This window comes from Meriones unguiculatus, chromosome 4 (genome assembly GCF_030254825.1).
Source record: "Meriones unguiculatus strain TT.TT164.6M chromosome 4, Bangor_MerUng_6.1, whole genome shotgun sequence".
In the NCBI taxonomy this organism is placed as follows: domain Eukaryota; kingdom Metazoa; phylum Chordata; class Mammalia; order Rodentia; family Muridae; genus Meriones; species Meriones unguiculatus.
The window spans coordinates 117,557,733-117,575,218 of record NC_083352.1 but is presented as its reverse complement, the minus strand read 5'-3'; the positions used below and the strand labels follow the sequence as shown (position 1 = coordinate 117,575,218).

Here is a 17,486-nt window from a genome sequence, read left to right as displayed (position 1 = left end):
TTTGGCACACTCATCTCACAGTTCATCATAAGATCATGGTACCAGTAACAGCACCTCTCTGTTCTCTTTCTCACATAGCCCTTGACTCTGGTCAGTTTTGTGAGCCTCTCTTTCCTTGAATTTAAAATGGAATTTTCTCATTGGGTTAAAATGAAGATTACATGAAATATCTATGTGAAAGTCATTTGTAAATTGCAAAGTAATAGTAGACATACTGGGGATGGTGAGATGGCCCCGCCGTGAAGAGCACTTGCTGCTCTTACAGAGGATCCAAATTTGGTTCCTAGCACCCACATCAGGTGCCTCACCACCACCTGAAAACTTATCTCCATGGTATCTGGCACAATTGCCTGGCCTTCCAGGGTATATATACACACATATACATGGGAATACACAGAGAAACACAGATACACACTTTCATAAATAAAAATAAATCTTTAAAATAGAAACACACATAAAGCACAAAATATGATAATCACATATACGTATAATGTACTTAGTGTACAACAAACAGATAGTGTGTGTATACTCCACATTTTCTTAATCCATTTGTAAGAGGATGGGCATCTTTATACCGATTTAAATAACACACAAGGTGCTCAAGCTTCAAGACATCATATGGTTTTCTCCTGATATATGTATCTTTTGCTTTCTGTGTGTGTGTCAGTTAATTTAAAAATATTTTAAAAGAGACCCAGATTCTGTGCTCAAATAACCTTATCTTATATTGTCCTGATAAGTCTGCACTGTAACTCTCTAATTTGGGATTACTATTTTTAATACACAAATGGGGAAAAAGAGGCTCAGAGTAGATGTGGTAAAGCTACAGGACAGCCTGGACAACGAAGTAAGATATTGCATCAAAAGAAAGGAAGTAAAGGAAGAATGAAAGAAGGGACAAAGGGAGGGAAGGAGTGGTTTGAGTGAAGGAAGGATGAGGGTGAAAGGGAAGTCCTAAATCAGAAAATGAGCCCAAATCTACAGCTTTTACAATAGAGCTGTTTATCAGTCTGGGTATTACCTTCCGCACAAGTCGAAACAAAACTATTAACACTCTTAAAAGATGAGAGGTGAGATTATAGGAATATAAGATACTGAGCATGTTTTTCCCACTCTGTTGATTGTGAAGCATATCCATGGTAATACGGTCAAAGTATCCACCATGAAATCTCCTATCAAACAAAAACAAAATTAACATAGCAAGACAATACAGGAGGCCCCACTTCTGCATGGTAGTTTTCTGTTTAGAGAAAAGATAATGAGAAAAAAAAAAGAATGGCATAAAATCCTATTCCCATCAGATCTGGCTTAGATTTTTTTTTTTTTTGTCTTGACTAGAGGGTCTCCTCTTATCCTGTTGATGCTCAGAAGATAAATAGTGTGGGGAAGGAAGAACAAACTACAAAGATTCTCTTCGTTTTGCTCTATTTCTTAAAAAGCACACTGTTGCTAAGGTGTTTTCTGAAACAAAACAATCCTTTAGTTTTGAGACTCAATTTGGTTTATAGGCTTAATAAAATTGTGTTTTCACATTTCACAAGAATTTAAGTCTCGCATTAAAAACAGCGTTTTTATTGTACTCTGCTTTCCATGTTCCTACTTAAAAACGTGGGTGGTTATAACTTACATGGCACTCCCTGGCCTCTTAGGCTGTTTTGAACGGGGGTTCAAAGCCACTGAGATAAAAACTTGCTTTAAAAGCAGTTCAGCCATCTTTCTCTTTCTCTTTCTCTTTCTCTTTCTCTTTCTCTTTCTCTTTCTCTTTCTCTTTCTCTTTCTCTTTCTTTGTCTTTCCCTTTCTTTCTCTCCTGTTTTCATTAGAAAGGAGATTTTATCAGCAACACTATGAGATTCCTCAAGGTTTTGGTGATAAAGTGATATATTTGAAGAAAATGTTTCCCAGGAGACTAGTCATGGCAAAAGAGCCTTTCCTCCTCATATTGGAACCAAGACCATGATGAGAAATCAAGTCAGCAAATAGTTACATGCAATTTAAATATGTGTCTGGGGCATTATTGCCATTCCTTAAATTTATGAACAGCACAAGGCTTGTCAGTTCAACACATGGAAACGGAAATGGTTGCGTTGTCAAGACAGCTCAATGTCAGAAAGCACCTGCCACCAAGCTGACAACCTGACTTCCATCCTCAAGACCCACATGGTGGAAAGAGAGAGCCAACTTCTATGAATTGTCCTCTGACTTCCACACACGTGGCATAACATGTGCATGCCCCACCCCTATATGCACTTACATAAGCAGACATACAAGCACACTTGTGTAGTTTTAGAAAAGGAAATAGTACCATCAAGTATCCTGTCCTCAGTAGTCTTTGCTTGTCAGTTGCAGGCTCCATCATCATAATTAAGGTCATTTCTAACTGATGACTCTATAGAATCAAATTCTCACGTGAAGTTCTTGGTTAAATGATTAGCTCATGCCTTACCTCTCCTTTTCCAAATTCCCTTTTTCAATGATGTTGGATTCTCAAGCTTTCCCTAATGGGGAGTCTTCAATCCTGGTTTCAGGTATAAATAAACTAGTGGGCTTTAGCATATCTATGTAATAACCAAACCATTGAATTCAACTATCTCAAATATTTCTTTACAGGTTGTAGATTTTAGTCTCCTTTCTATGAGAATCCCTTGCTTTTCCTAAAGCTCCCACCTTCACCAACTTAACTGGGCTCTGTGCTCAGAAAGGTGGCAATGCTTTTAGTGAGACATTTCATAATAGAGCACAAAGGTCCTATATTCATAAATTTCAGGGACTTGCTTTTTTTGTTTTTCAAGATAGGGTTTCTTTATTTATCATTGGTTGTCCTGGCCTTGCTCTGTAGACAAGGATGGCCTCAAACTCAGAGATCTGCCTGCCTCTGCCTCCCTGAGTGCTGGGATTACAGACATGGAGACTTGCATTTTAATGGAAGGTTTTAACAACTATCCAATACAGATAAGTCTACCCCTCAGGACCTGTATTTGTAATTAGCTGTGGTAGAAATAAAACTGTCCACTGATCTACAGAGTCTTCTTGCATTAAATAACATTGTCTAAACTGCTGGGGCCGGCCAGAGTCACCAATTTATCACTGATCTCTCTTGTTGGTGTCACCATAAATGGATGCCAGGGGCACAGATGTCCTATCCAAATTGCTCAGAGAAGAAATTTTTATAAAGCTTAAGAACCACAATCTACACTAAATCTATACCTTTGTTCCTGTGTCTTTTTCTCTTGGATACACCCAACAACAGTTAGATTCTACAGCTCTACTACTTTCTAGTGATAATCACCCTGGATACATACTTTAATACTTAATCTCTCAACATAGTTCATTGATTCAAGGACTATCAACACCATTGGTAGATGAGAGAACTGAAACCCTGGGGGTCTGGGATTCACAGCTGCTAAGTAGTAAAAATGGGATTCAAACTTTTTCTCTGTCCTTTTATTTCCCTTTATTCTCCATTCATTATTTATCTTTTATTTTCCTTGCAAAGTCTTTTTTACCCCAAGGATGCTGCAAAACAGCAATAAAAAATAAGAGGGTGGGTTTGTTTGAAGATGGTGTGGTCAAGGAGAAAAGTAATTTTAAGAGCCCAAATACTAGAAAATCTGCTTTGAAATAGTCTCTCCAAGAAATGGCTACTGGGTAAATAAGACTGGACTAATGGCAATATCAAAAGACATGTTAATGTTTAAGAGGGAAATGTTCATGGCGTCCCACTCTTAGACAAAGAACTACAAGTGACTAATTACCACTAGGAGATGGAGACTTGGCCTTTCCCAGGGATGAGCCCCTCAATGGTTATTCAATACAAAGTGGTCAACTCTGAAACCATATACACATCACCAACAAAAACTGATCAGTAGGGTTGCATTTATATATTTGTACATACATGTATATACATAGATATGCATGTAATTACAGTAATCAAAGAAAAAGAGGCTATCAATTTGAGTGTGGGGAAGCATGGGAGGAGTTGGACGGCAGGTATCTGGGAGGGGCTGTAGGAAGAAAAGGGAAGGAGGAAGGTTATGTAACTATATTTTAATTAAAAGTATTTCCAGAACACTGTTGGGCCATTTAACCCATAAGATCTTTCTTTATAATTTTCAGTGCCTGCCTGCCTGCCTGACTTTTACATCCTTAGTACTCCTCTTTCATGCACATTATTTTACAACTACTTATTGACATGCTCATGTCCTTTTTAAGCTGTAAATGCTTCAAAAGAAGAGCATTTTAACTAATTACTCAGGACTTTGCTCTGCAATTCACATGAAATTACTGGGTAACTAGTGTCATCTCTATGTGACAGAGAAGCTGCACTCATGAAATCTCAACAATGTTGCCTAACAAGACCTGCACAATGACAACACCAGTCACCATACCAACTCAGACAAGCCTCACCTCTAGCTAAAGAGCTGTAGGCAATTTACACTTGCTGAGAGAGGGAGAATTAGTTATCTCCAGGGATGAGCCCAGTTGTCTAATCACAAGTGGTCAGCCCTAAACAATTATATATACCAGCAACACTAAGTGAACTCAGCAGTGTTCATTAATACACACACACACACACACACACACACACACACACCAAAAATAACAACAAAGAGGTCGTGAATTTGAGATAGAATGGAGGGGAGATGGAAACAGTTGGAGAAGGAAGAGGTAGGGATAAAAATGATATAGACACAGAGTACTCCTGTATGACATCCTCAAAAAACAAAAAGGAAAGGAATTCTTTGGTACATGCTTTTGAATTAAGGCCTACCCCTCCAAAGCTGTTTTGAAAAGTCAATGCTGTGACTCCCATTTTATAGATGAGAAACAAAACCTAAGATGGGTTTAAAAGACTTCTCTAACTCACAGCGAACATAGGGTGAAGCATAAGGAATCTTATGGAAAAGTGGGGGTAAGGACAGAATGACCTGGAAGGGACAGGAGCTCCAGAAGAAGACCAACAGAGCCAACTAACCAGGGCCCAGAGTTGCTTGCAGATACTGAAGTACCAACCAAGGGCTATGCATGGACTAGACCTAGGCCTTTTATACAGATTGTAGCTGATAGAAAGCTTGATCTTCATGTGTGTTCCCTAGTAAGGGGAGCAGGGGCTGTTTCTAACATGGACTCAGTTGCATGCTTTTTGATCACTTTTTTCTGGCAGGGCTGCCTCACCAGGGCACAGGGGAAAGAAAATGAGCCCAGTCCTGATGTGACTTGATGTACTGAGGTGGGTTGGTGGTGGCAGGTCTTTCCTTTTCTGAGGAGTAAAAGAGTGGAGACTGGGGGAAAGAGAAAGGAGGGTGGGACCAGGAGGAGAGTTGGAAGGGGGTTATGATCAGGATGTAAAGTGAATAAAAACAACCAACCAACCAACCAAAAAAAAAAAAAAAGAGAGAGAAAGACTTCTCTAAAATATCAGAGCCAGAATGCCTAGGGCGCTTTTCTGCTCTGCTCTATAATCTATCTCATAATATCTTGCTAAATACCTTCAAGTCCAACCAGACAAGTAGGTAATAAGTGGGAAAGCCCTTTGGAAGAGATAAAGCATTACACACAAACAAGACGTAATCATTATCATCAGCTGGAGCATCACAGGGCTTAACTAAAGCACTTCCTTCCATTAAAAGCACTCTGCTGAAATATTGAGAAAGGCATTTCCAGTGTGTGTGTGTCCCATAATTCTATCTTCGCTAAGGTTCTGCCTGCAAAAATCAGTCTTACTTTGAAGATGTATACTGGAGGTAGTGTTTTCAGCAAGAAACCTGCTTTTGTCCTGGAGACACAATGCTAAGAGTCAATATTTTGGCTGAGTATTTGGGATGTTGACAGTTTAATGGGGTTGTGTCAACAAAAGGGTATTGCTATAGTCTTGTCTGGGATATACTTGGAACTCTCTCAGGTAGGACTATATAGGAATGACCCCACAGTCTTCATGCCAACACAGACAGCAAATGCCTAGGAAGAAGATAGTCTTAGGAAGGATTCTTTAGAGTATACCTAATCATCAAGCAAGGAAGGAATTACCATAGCTGGCTGATGCACAGAGTGCTAATAGGCCATGAAGAAAGCATGTTCTAGGGAAAGATACAGAACATACTCAAAACCACTTGTCTCTAGTGGCCAAATTACAGATAAGCCAATGGGAGTGTCACAGATTGTGTGGTTTTCCTTTTTCTTTTCTTTCTTTCTTTCTTTCTTTCTTTCTTTCTTTCTTTCTTTCTTTCTTTCTTTCTTTCTTCCTTCCTTCCTTCCTTCCTTCCTTCCTTCCTTCCTTTCTTTCTTTCTTTCTTTCTTTCTTTCTTTCTTTCTTTCTTTCTTTCTTTCTTTCTTTCTTTCTTTCCAAGACTCAGGGAGATTGACATGCTCCACCTGTATTAGAGGGAAAATACAGAGAAAGAAGAGTATGGGGAAAAATCCAATAGCGATGTAACAACAGTAATGGCTTACAGAAACCCCATAGGAAGTTTGGGAGCCAGGGTGGCTTTGACAGCCCTGTTTTGACTATTGTGTACTTGTTGTTGATCATTAATATTTACTATCTATTTATCTTTTAGTTAAATGGTGGTTATTCCTAAACCAGCTGTATACCCAAATCACCACATGGAGATTAGGATTTACTTAATTAACCTAGAGCACAACACTGGGCAATAATTACTCCATCTTAAACCCCCAAGCCCATATAGTTTCCTCCCATTCAGATTTTCCACATTATGCTTGCTTTTTAGTCATATCTTAGGTTTGGTTTATCTCTCTGCATGGTTCCAAGTCCTGTCCTACTGATCTCTCCTCCCTGATTCCTCCTACTCGCTTCCTTCTCCTCCCCTCTGGACCAGGATGTCCCACCCTATTCTCTCCATTGCTCAGCATTGGCTGGTTATTTTATTGAAAATACAGAGAACAAATGGTGGCATGTTTACACAAACTTGAGACTAGTGATGCTTAGAATAAGTATCACAACGTGATGTCAGGATTGAAACCAGATAGTGGGGTAGAGAAATCAGCATTTGAATGAACAAGAGTAAATTGTATACAATCCACAAGAACATTTACCAACATATACCCCATGGAGCTACTGGATCCAACTACTAGAGGGGCAACAGCAAACAGAATGCTCTGAAAAGGGCAGTCCACAAGCCTCTATTCTGGGTGACTAAGTCTTTCCCTCTGGAAAGGAAATCTGAGTAGTTTACCACATGAGAGCATTCTTTCTGCCCACACCTCAGTCAGTCCTCTCCAGCAGCAGACCGCCCACACACTCTCCTTTATCATCTTTGTAATCAAATGCTCTTGTGGAGTAGAAACATTTAGAATAATAGCCAGATGTTTCTAAGCTTCAAGGCATCATTAATACCTGGTTGGTACGGAAGCTTACATTTAGGTGTAAACTTTAAAGTACAGGAAAAAAAAAGACCCCCAAAAACAAAACAAAAAAAAACCAAAAAATCAAATCAAACATCTTTTCCTATCTTTGGAGAAGAAATAGTTACTTCTATTTTCCCTGATTCAAGTGACAGCTCTGACTTATAGATTGGCTCTGTTTGGTATTCATGACTGATATGGTTCGACTCTAATCCACTAGAGTAAACAATAAAGCATCCTTCAATGGCACTCCCTCGCCACATCTATCTGTACACATGATCTAGCCCATTGCATTTATATCTATCTCATTGTGACAGCATTCATTAATTTCATGCATTTATAATTGTGATATGCAACTTCGAATACAATGTTTCTAACCCGAGTTCAATATAAAACTACAAAACCACAGTGATCTGAAAGCCTGCCATCAACATATGCCAAAATAAATAAAAATGGATATTTACCAACTTACACTGAATGGAATAATATAATTCAATAAAGATTAAACAGGCATGGAGGGACCTCCACCACCGATACCCACTCACAAAGATGCCTGAATTGCTCTGCCTACTGCACTAGTTGTAGGCCAATGAAAAATGCATAAGGAAGAACCACTGCATACCAGAGCTGTAGATGGGTATTCCAAGCTTAGAATGACCTAAGAAGATCATGAGTGAGTTAACAGGTGAATGAATGAGCGACGGGTGTCAAAAAGATGTGACCCTAGTATATGGACATGATGTGTGGAAACTGGAAAAGACCACAGTTAAGAGAAGGATGCTCCTTGTTAAATATATCAAAACTTTCTAGGAATAAAAGGCAGGGGTATTCTAGGAAGTATACTTTGTGCAGGGACAAAGGTACGATGCAATGGAAGAGACATATCCACCTGAATGCTGAAGATGTCAGAAGAGTTCTCTCAAAGTCATCACAAAATATTATTGCAAGAAGCTTTTTACTATGCAAATTCTAAGCCAGTTTGGTAGCATAGGACTATAATTCCAGATACTCTTGAGGTTGAAACAGGACGACTGCATGGTCAATTGCAGCTCTAGTAATCCTGCCTTAAGGCTAAGATAACGTGAAAAGGAAGAGTAGAGATGCTCAGTGGTAATATCCTTGCCTAGCATGTGTGAGGTCCTGAGTTCAACTGTCAACATTCCTTACCCCCAATTCAGACTTCAGGCTACATTCTCAAAGAGATTGAAGCTATAGGGGCTAGGGCCTATGAATCAGCAATAGTGGTACCAACTTACTCTTGCCTGCATATATGCCTTGAAGGAGACCAGTCTCCTTCAGGGTGGTTTGGCCTTAGACCGTGATATGCCCTGGCTGCTCGCTTGTCAACATGTTTTCTGTCAGCTCTGGGTAATTGGTATTGATTGTCTTGAATAGCTTTCTTCTATCCCTGTTTTTTTTTCTTTGTCTTAATTCAAAGGGACTGATGAATTACAGAGAATGATTTTTGAGTATCTCTTGATATAATCATTTGTAAATGCCTCCTTAAATATACTGTAGCATGTATATCTCATTTGTAACAGGTGGAGTGCAGACAGACACAGGCATCTTGGAGAAGAACCTGGCCTTATATTTTGGTTAAAGGCCTACCAAGAACTAGGTATTTCACAAACATTTCCCCTATTGACTCTTTATGTGTTCTAAAACCCTATTAGACATATGAGGAAACCAAGACTCAGATAAATGAAGCCATGTGCCTAGGTCACACAGATATGAACATAGAAGAAAAGGTTGCCTTTGAGTTAAAAAGTAAGGAAAGTATAGGGTATAATAAAAATAAAAAAACATGAGGCCATCTTTATTTTTAACTTTAGCTGTAACATTGTTTGATTTTGCCTTGTTTATTCAATTCACATAGTTATAGAGGTTTACTGTGGGTACCAGGGGTACAGATACCACAGAAATACCTTGCTCCCCCACGAAACAGAAACTAGGTGAAGGTGCATAGTCCCCTGCCCTTCATGCAATGTTAGTACATGGGAGTACAGAGAAGTTGGGGGTGGGATTCCTGAAGTTTCAGAGAATCAGGGCAGCATTCTTGGAGGGGGTAGCATTTGATGCAGACTTTGTAAAAATACAACATTTGGATTCACTGAAACTGGGGAGATGGGAAATATATAAGAAAAGTCTTTTCTGAGACTGACATTCAACCAAGGACCATGTATGGATATAACCTAGAACTTCTGCTCGGATGTAGCCTGTGGTAGCTCAGTAACCAATTGGTTTCCCATAGTAAGGGGAACAAGGACTATTTCTATTAGGAACTCAATGGCTGGCTCTTTGGCCTCCCCACCCTCCAAGGGAGGAGCAGTCCTGGTAGGCCACAGAGGAGGACTTTGCAGCCAGTCCTGAAGATACCTGATAAAACAGGATCAGATGAATGGGGAGTAGGCACCCCCTATCAGTGGACTTGGAAAGGGGCAGGGTGGAGATGAGGGAGGGAGAGTGGGACTGGGAGGGAATGAGGGAGCAGGATACAGCTGGGATACAGAGTTAATAAAATGTAACTGATAAGAAAAAAATAAAATTAAAAAAGAAAAAAAAAAAAAGAAAAGAAAAGTCCAGGAGCCCCATGCAGTGCCCGAGGCATGCCAGCCAAGAGGCCACCTCCCACTTGCACAAAGCACAGGCCCAAGGCAACTGGTCTCTTGACCACCACAGTAGCTAAATTCTTAGTGATTTAAAAAAAAAAAAGACTTTCTTGACTAAAATGCCTCTGTTCGGAATAATTACTGTACCTATCACATACTCTGAGGTAAATTAACCTGTGGACACATGCTAGCTATTAATATCCTATCCAAAGGCAAACAGTGAACAGCCAATGTTGCTGAGAACTGCTTTAATATAGAAAGGCAAACATGAACTCCACGGAACATTTATGTTAGCTCAGAGTGGATGGAATACGAGCCTCCATTTATAAAATACCTACTAATTTTGATTATCTCTTGATACTACATATATACTTTTTCATTATGCTGGGAAGTCATTGTCATGTCACGATCTAGCAAACGAAGGGACAGAGGCTCACAGTGGTCCCATGATTGCTTGAGATGAGCACTGATGGGGAAGGCAGGTCAGGAATTCTGATCTAGATGTGACATCCAAACATATCATTCATGTGTGTGAGGGAGTGTGTGTGTATTATCCTGGATTCTCTTGTGTCCCTGGGTCACAGTTCTGCTTATACTGTCACATTTTTTAAATCCTGACCACAAACAGTTTTGACAAATCTCACAGCAACCCCTTGGAGAGCTCTGAAAGCAACCTTGTGTGCTCAGCTGACTCTCTTCTTAGGGCTTCTAGGTAGACAGACAGACTTGCATTTGAATCCTGACTGACGCTGCCCAAGCATTGTTCCAGCCCTAACATCTCTCCCAAAACGAAGGCTTCGTGATAGGAACGGGCAGAGCTTGGAATTCCTGTGGGCTTGAGTTCAAATTCTGGTTCTACTACTTTGCTTTTTGTTGATGGGTTAGAAACAGGTCTTCACACCGGAGTTCTGACATCTAAATAAAGCTAACATAATGACTGATATCTCAAAAGGCTTGTTCCAAACATTAGATGAGCCTGACACACAGCAGAGATCATCCGGAAGTTCTGTTCACTTCTGCCCTTTGAGAGTTGGTAGAGAGTGTCCCAAACTCACCTTTTTATGTTCAACACCAAGTGTGGTATGTTACACATACTAGGAGCTCAAAAAAAAAAAAAAAAAAAAAAAGCAGCAGTATGAATCGCACATCTCTACCCCAACTCTCAGAAGCCTAGGACAGAGATTGGCAAACTATGGCCCATTGCCTGATATTTTGGCTTCCATGTTTAGTGGGTTCTAGTGGAAGATTGTTAGGCTTGTTCATGTACACATTTTCTATTACTGTTTACTGACTTCAAGTAAAAGCTAAACATTTAACTATCTGCTCCCTTCTAGAAAATGCTTGAGGACCTTGGTCTTACGTATATTATCTCCTCAATGAGGGTGAGTACTCGAAGGCTTTTTCACTTTGAGGATAGAGAGGTTCCTCTATTTCTCACACTCTATACATTATCATATGTCTTTATTTTATTTATTTTTGTCTTAGCTTTTGGTTAGCCCATTTCTTGTGATATATGCTGTTTCCTCTCCCTTCTACTAAACATTTATATAGGAGTGAAAGTGTTTCTTTTTTTTTTTTTTTTTGTCCTTACTCCTAAATTCCTAAAACCTTGTCAGGATCCTGGCATACAGTAGGCACTTCATTAATATTTGTTGAGTGCATTAGTACTGGTATCATGGTAAGGATTGGTTAAATAAACCGTGCTAGAGGCTTTGTTGTTTTCTAGACCACCTGGGGGATTTTAGAAATAATTTTAGAAAGTGCTGTAGGCTTCTAAGTAAATATTATTATTTTTTTTTGTATTTGTTGTAGAGGGGACAACTGGGCTTCTGGTTTATTTATTGCTTCTTAAAGTGTAGTATGAACACGATTTAGCAAAGGGCATCATCATGGTGCAGGTTCTAATTCAGGATGTTACTCCGGTCCTAGGTGCTACATTTGCCACAAGTCTCTCCTGCTGCTGAGGTTGCTGGTCTGTGCCCTGAGGAATGAGGGTTCAAGGCTTCCAGTTGGGGCTACCTTAGCACTTAGTGTAAGGCTTTATATCTAGGGAAGATAGGGAACATTACTGACTGTCTGTCTTCTGTTCTTTTCTGATATTTTCATTTTATTTATGTGTGTAAGAGAGTACAGATGTATGCACACTGTAGCATGCATACAGAAGTCAGAGGATAGCTTCAGGAGTGGGTTCTCTCCGTCCACTGTGGGTTCTGGGGAACTGTCTTGGTTTCTCAGGCTCATGAGTGAACACAGTGTTCTGGTGAGCCATCTTGCTTGCCCATTTCCTTTCTGTTCAATTTCTTCCACCTTCATGCCTTTTTTTTTTCAGTCCAATGGTTCAGACTCATCGTTTTCTCTTCTAGGATGATCTTTGTCTCCAAACAGCCTGCCTCCAGGCCTCCCTTTTCATGGTTTCGCACCTATAGCATCTTCAGTCTCTTCCATGCCCACCATTTGTCCCTTAACTCACAGAAGTGGCTTATGGTATTGGAATGCCCAGGCTATCTCCTCACCTTATACACCTGTCATCTGTACCATCTGCTATGGCTTCTCAACTCTCCTGTAGCAACATCCCCTCTTCCCGCCTACTATTTATCTGCTTTGCCATCCTGAACCCCACTCCTAACCTGTAGAAATATCAATTCCTATTAAATTCAATTCCAAAAGAACCCTGTAAGATCAGTGGAGCCCCCAGGAGCCATCATTACTGTCATAAACCCATCCATTCTCTGAAGGGAAGTAGGAAGGAAACATATTTCAGGAGCAGAAACACTTTACCAACTCATCTCATTCTCTCTTCAAGGTAACTTTATGAATTAAGTATAATTTCCCTTTAGTATTCAGAAAACTGAGACTCGGAAGCCAGAAACATTTTCAAGCAACTGAGGTAAGACTTGAACACAGAGCTGCACGAATCCAAACACTCCTTCTCATTCTGTCACAACACCCACGCTGTGTCATATGTCCGCACCTCTGCAAATGCTACTCAGACCAATCAAAATGTTTATTTCTCCAGCACTGGTTAAATCTACCTCTAAATTTCTGGTAGGTATACCCATCTACATTAAAGAAGATTATACTTAACTTAGTGTCTGTATACTAAGTGCATATACATAAGTTTCAACTTGCCTTCCATGATTTCTTCATGCTGATCCCTTAGATAGACAAGAGTGCCACAAGGGTGAGGCTTAAGGTCCTTGTTATGTGTCCATCTACTCTAACTGGAATATAGTGGGCATATAGTCAATGCACATTTGCTGGATGGATGAACAGGTAAGGTAAATGTTCTAGGACCTTTGGTAGTAGTGGAGGAGAACATTGGTCCCTATATGAATGATGGTGGTGCTATCATCTTCTGTGCTCACAGCTTGTTGCTAACAGAGGAATGGATGAGGAAGCCACTTCCTGGTTTTTTCTCCACCTGTGGAGGTTTCTGCAGAGGCCATTGAGAGGCAGGGCCTTCTCACACAGCTGTGTTTGCCAAGGGTAAGAGGAGATCTGGAATGGAGGGCAGTACTGTTTACAAACAACCAGGCATTCTGAGCTCTACTCCTATTCTTATGCAAGCTGAATATATGACGACTTCTCATATTTCTCTCTGAACCTGATTTTTCCAAACCCAGGGATCCTGCTGGGAATACTGGAGTGGTTTTCCAACTGTTCTTCAGCAAGGATCTGTTATACAAAGTTTCTTGCCTTTACCCACATGTTTTGGAAGGCTCTGATCTAGTAACAAAATCATTTCTATTTAGTAACTCTAAAAAGTTGACAAGCTAGCAGCCATCATTAACTGTGAACAAAATGTACTGGTGGAGTGACATAACTTATGTTAAATGCCAAAAAGAATATCAGCTTAAAGCCAAGACCTTGAATATTTCTGTCATCCTCGAGGCTGGGTTGGGATAAAGTCAGGACTCCTTGTAGTCTTCCTGGTACAGTAGAAAGAGCCAATGCACTCCTTTCTACTCCCTGAGCCCCCAAGACTACTTCTTCCCTGGAGAGGCACAAAGAGACTCAGAAGTCCCTGAGATCTGTGATTCTGTCTTACCTTCTCTTGCTGGAACTCGGGTGCTGCTAGTTAGAAACTGTCACTCAGAGGAGAACCGGCCCCTCATACCTTCACAGGTATATGGAAAACCAGGGTGACAGAAACAGAATAGACACGAACAATGACAGTGCAGTTGCCAACAGAAAAGCATCCATACAAAATAAAAACTTCTGGACTACAGAAGACTAGACAGAAGAGGATATGAGAAACCAACAGACAATCGGTTGGTGCAGGAGGAAATGCATGCTACAGGCTCCCTTACGAGGCACAAAGCAGTTAACACCGGCTCGATACTTACAAGTAATAGGAGTAGGAATAAGCATTTCTTCTATATATTGATGGGCAGTCAGATGAAGGAAATGTCCAAAAGGGGGGGAAAAAAGAAAAGACAAACAAAGAAGAATTAGGTTTATATGAAATCATGATTCTTAGAAATGCACATCATTTTAGTAAGCCTGAGCTCAAGGAGATGCTTCTTCTTAAATATCAGCTACTATCAGTGACAGAAGAAGTGAGAGAGACCTCACCTTTGACAGAGAGACACATCACCTCATGCAGAGGAAGCCAAGTTTCACGCTGGCCCTTTGTACTGTTTGAAAGTTCTTCCTAGTGGACAGTTCAAACCAACTTCCCTGTAATTATGAAGGTCTTAGATAAGCTTTCCATGGAATCCTAGACTAGACTACCAACTTCCACACTCCAGTGTTCCCAGGACCCAAGCAACAACACAGACATAGTAGTGCCTTTTATCTTCCCAGAAAAGATCACTTCCAAATCTAGTCTCTAAGAGGTCACACCAAAAGCAGGGAAACATCTTTTGGCCAGCATCCTGAATAGCTCCCAGCCATCTACATTTCCCAGGCTCTTGTGTAGTATCTACCACAAGTAATGAGTCATGAATGAACCTGAGTGACAAATGTAGTAAAATTGTATTGATTTCAACTAGGCTTTTCTTTTTCTTTCTCTTCTTTCTTTTTCTTTATCTTTTCTTGTTCTTTCTTTCTTTTTCTCGTTCTTTCTTTTTCTCTTTCTTTCTTTCTTTCTTTCTTTCTTTCTTTCTTTCTTTCTTTCTCTCTCTCTCTCTCTCTCTCTCTCTCTCTCTCTCTTTCTTTCTTTCTTTCTTTCTTTCTTTCTTTCTTTCTAGAAGCTTGTCATTCCCTTTCTTTCTGGATCTTTTTGTTAGATGCCTGAGTCTCCATATAAGAAATTTAACTTCCCTAAAGCTGCCATGCTGAAGAAAAGATCACACCGGAGAAACCCTGGGGTTGCACAAAGAGAAAGAAATGACCAGGTACTTTCCAGTCCTCCCAGCTCAAGATAGAACAAGTTATCTCAGCTAAGAGCATGAGCATCACAGAACAGCAACATGCCATTTTCTTTATTCCCACCCAAAGTGAAGACCCAGGCAGAATAAAGAATAGTAATTCTTTACTCCTTTAGATTTTGGGGGCTGTTTGTTAGGACCAGGACAAAATTTAGCATCATCATGACACAAACACTGACCTGAGAAGGAAGAGTTCTGACGTTCAGAGTCAACAGATCCCGACTTGGATAAACTGTGGTTGCAAGTTCTCATCTAGTGAGTTCCTAACTGCATTCCAGGATGCCAGGAGCTCTTCAGAGCAGTCATAGGGAAGATATCATGAACTATCTGGTCCTCTACTATTCACCAAAGCCAGGGCATCTTCATTTGTATCTATTTTATATCATGTAACATTTCACATCGCTAAGAATTCAAGCCTCTGAAAGGAAGCTTGAAAAATTGCTGCCTTCGGGCTTCTCCTAATGTCCGCACTAGCTCTGGCTTCTGAGCAATCACAAACATTTGGGTATGTCCATTATATTCCCTTTGTTGTAATTTATCTTATGATGTGAGAAAATAAATAGAGATGTTTTTATTTCACAACAGGTTTATCTACATTGACAATAAGTGATTCATTTGAGGACTAAGAAAAATTGCTAGGAAATTCAGGTTTCCAAATATTCTCCAGAGTAAGCAAGAAGAGTCTCCTTTCCCTCTTGAATTATTTGATTATTTGCAATTATTATCCCATTTGCTTATCATAGGAAGATTTGCTTATCACAGAGATGTTAACACATATTCAGAGCTCAGGATTTCCTCCTTTCAAGTCAGAAGTAGCAAAAATCCCCAAAGCAAGGCTATCACAACTCAAACCAATAACACTAAAAGTCCAGAAGAAAAGTGAGTGGTAAGAAAACACAAATAATCATTCTTGCTTGGTAGGCTGAGCTTGGTAGGAAATGAACCACAGCATAATAAGATGCGGTGACATCCCCCCAATTTTCAGACTTCTAGAACAAGTGAATAATGGTCTTGGAAAATGAAATGGGAAACCTAAGATGTGTGAAATGGAAATTGGGTAAACTCATGGTGATTCTTCAAATCCCCATTCACTAGCCATACAGGTCAGCACTAGTGACAGGATATGCTATTCTTTAGAGGCAGAAAACTCAGGACACAAATATCTCTTGCTATGGCTTAAAAGTATCCTTGGAAGCTAACAGTGTAGCTTGAGCCCCTAATTAATATGCAGATGCTATCAGATACTTCCTGGAGGTGACTGAAACCAGAGAAGAATATCAAGGTGATGATGGTGGTGGGGCATGTTGGAACTGGTAGCTATAGAAGAAGAGGAAGACACACACACACACACACACACACACACACACACACACACACACACAGTCTGTTCACTGGATGGTGCCCTCCTACCGTGTGATACCACAGCAGGGCCACTCTTTTCGAAAGCTGAGCAGATTTACCCAGAATTACCGGGAAATTTTTGTTTGTTTTCTTTATAAGTTACCCTATCTCAGGCATTTTGTTACTGCAATAAAAATAAGTTGCTCTACATATTTCGAGCAATATTAGAAGCAAGAGGCTAGTGTTGCAATTTCAATTTACTGTGGCATTTTGGACAAGCATACTCCACCCCTCAGTCTGTTTCCTGATTCTTGTACTAAGTTGTTGTCATATGTGACACTTCAAGTCGTTTTTGAGTCATGGGAATTCAAGAAGCTGGAGCATGCCAGTATTACTGTTTACAGCTGAATGGTCTGGAGCAAGTAACTAAATAGCCCGCTTGTTCCAATTTCCCCATCTTAAATATTGGGAGCAATGATTACCTACTCTTAAGAGTAACTATGGCTATATGGTCATTTACATTAGATCACTTTATTTGGATTACATTCCAATAAGATATGACACAATATATGATATTTTCAGGAGCTATGTTAATCTAAAATGATATTAAACAATAATAATATATATTTGGAATGTGCTAAGGATATAAAAAATGTGGTTTATACCCCACCTTGTCTATAAATATCAAATTCGCTGCTTCTTTCTTTCATCACCAAGACAATATGTATACTTTTAGAAACAGTGAAAATAGTTATCAATAATAATAAAACAAACTATATAAGCAACACTAAGTGCCAACACTGT

The 17,486-nt window shown here is 39.9% G+C and overlaps 1 protein-coding gene across 17 annotated transcripts in view; it reads right to left on the bottom strand.

Moving 5' to 3' along the window:
* The window catches only part of Ptprt (protein tyrosine phosphatase receptor type T), a 1,127,865-nt gene that overhangs the window by 145,363 nt on the left and 965,016 nt on the right, over positions 1-17,486 (bottom strand). For 5 of the 17 annotated variants that reach the window (XM_060382888.1, XM_060382893.1, XM_060382899.1 and 2 more), the window contains one exon: positions 14,316-14,345. The exons of 6 other annotated variants lie outside the window; for them this stretch is intronic. In XM_060382888.1, the coding sequence (XP_060238871.1) occupies positions 14,316-14,345 (30 nt within the window). The remainder of the gene's footprint in view (positions 1-14,315; positions 14,346-17,486) is intronic. 6 more of the 17 variants (XM_060382885.1, XM_060382892.1, XM_060382886.1 and 3 more) reach the window with 3 other exon arrangements.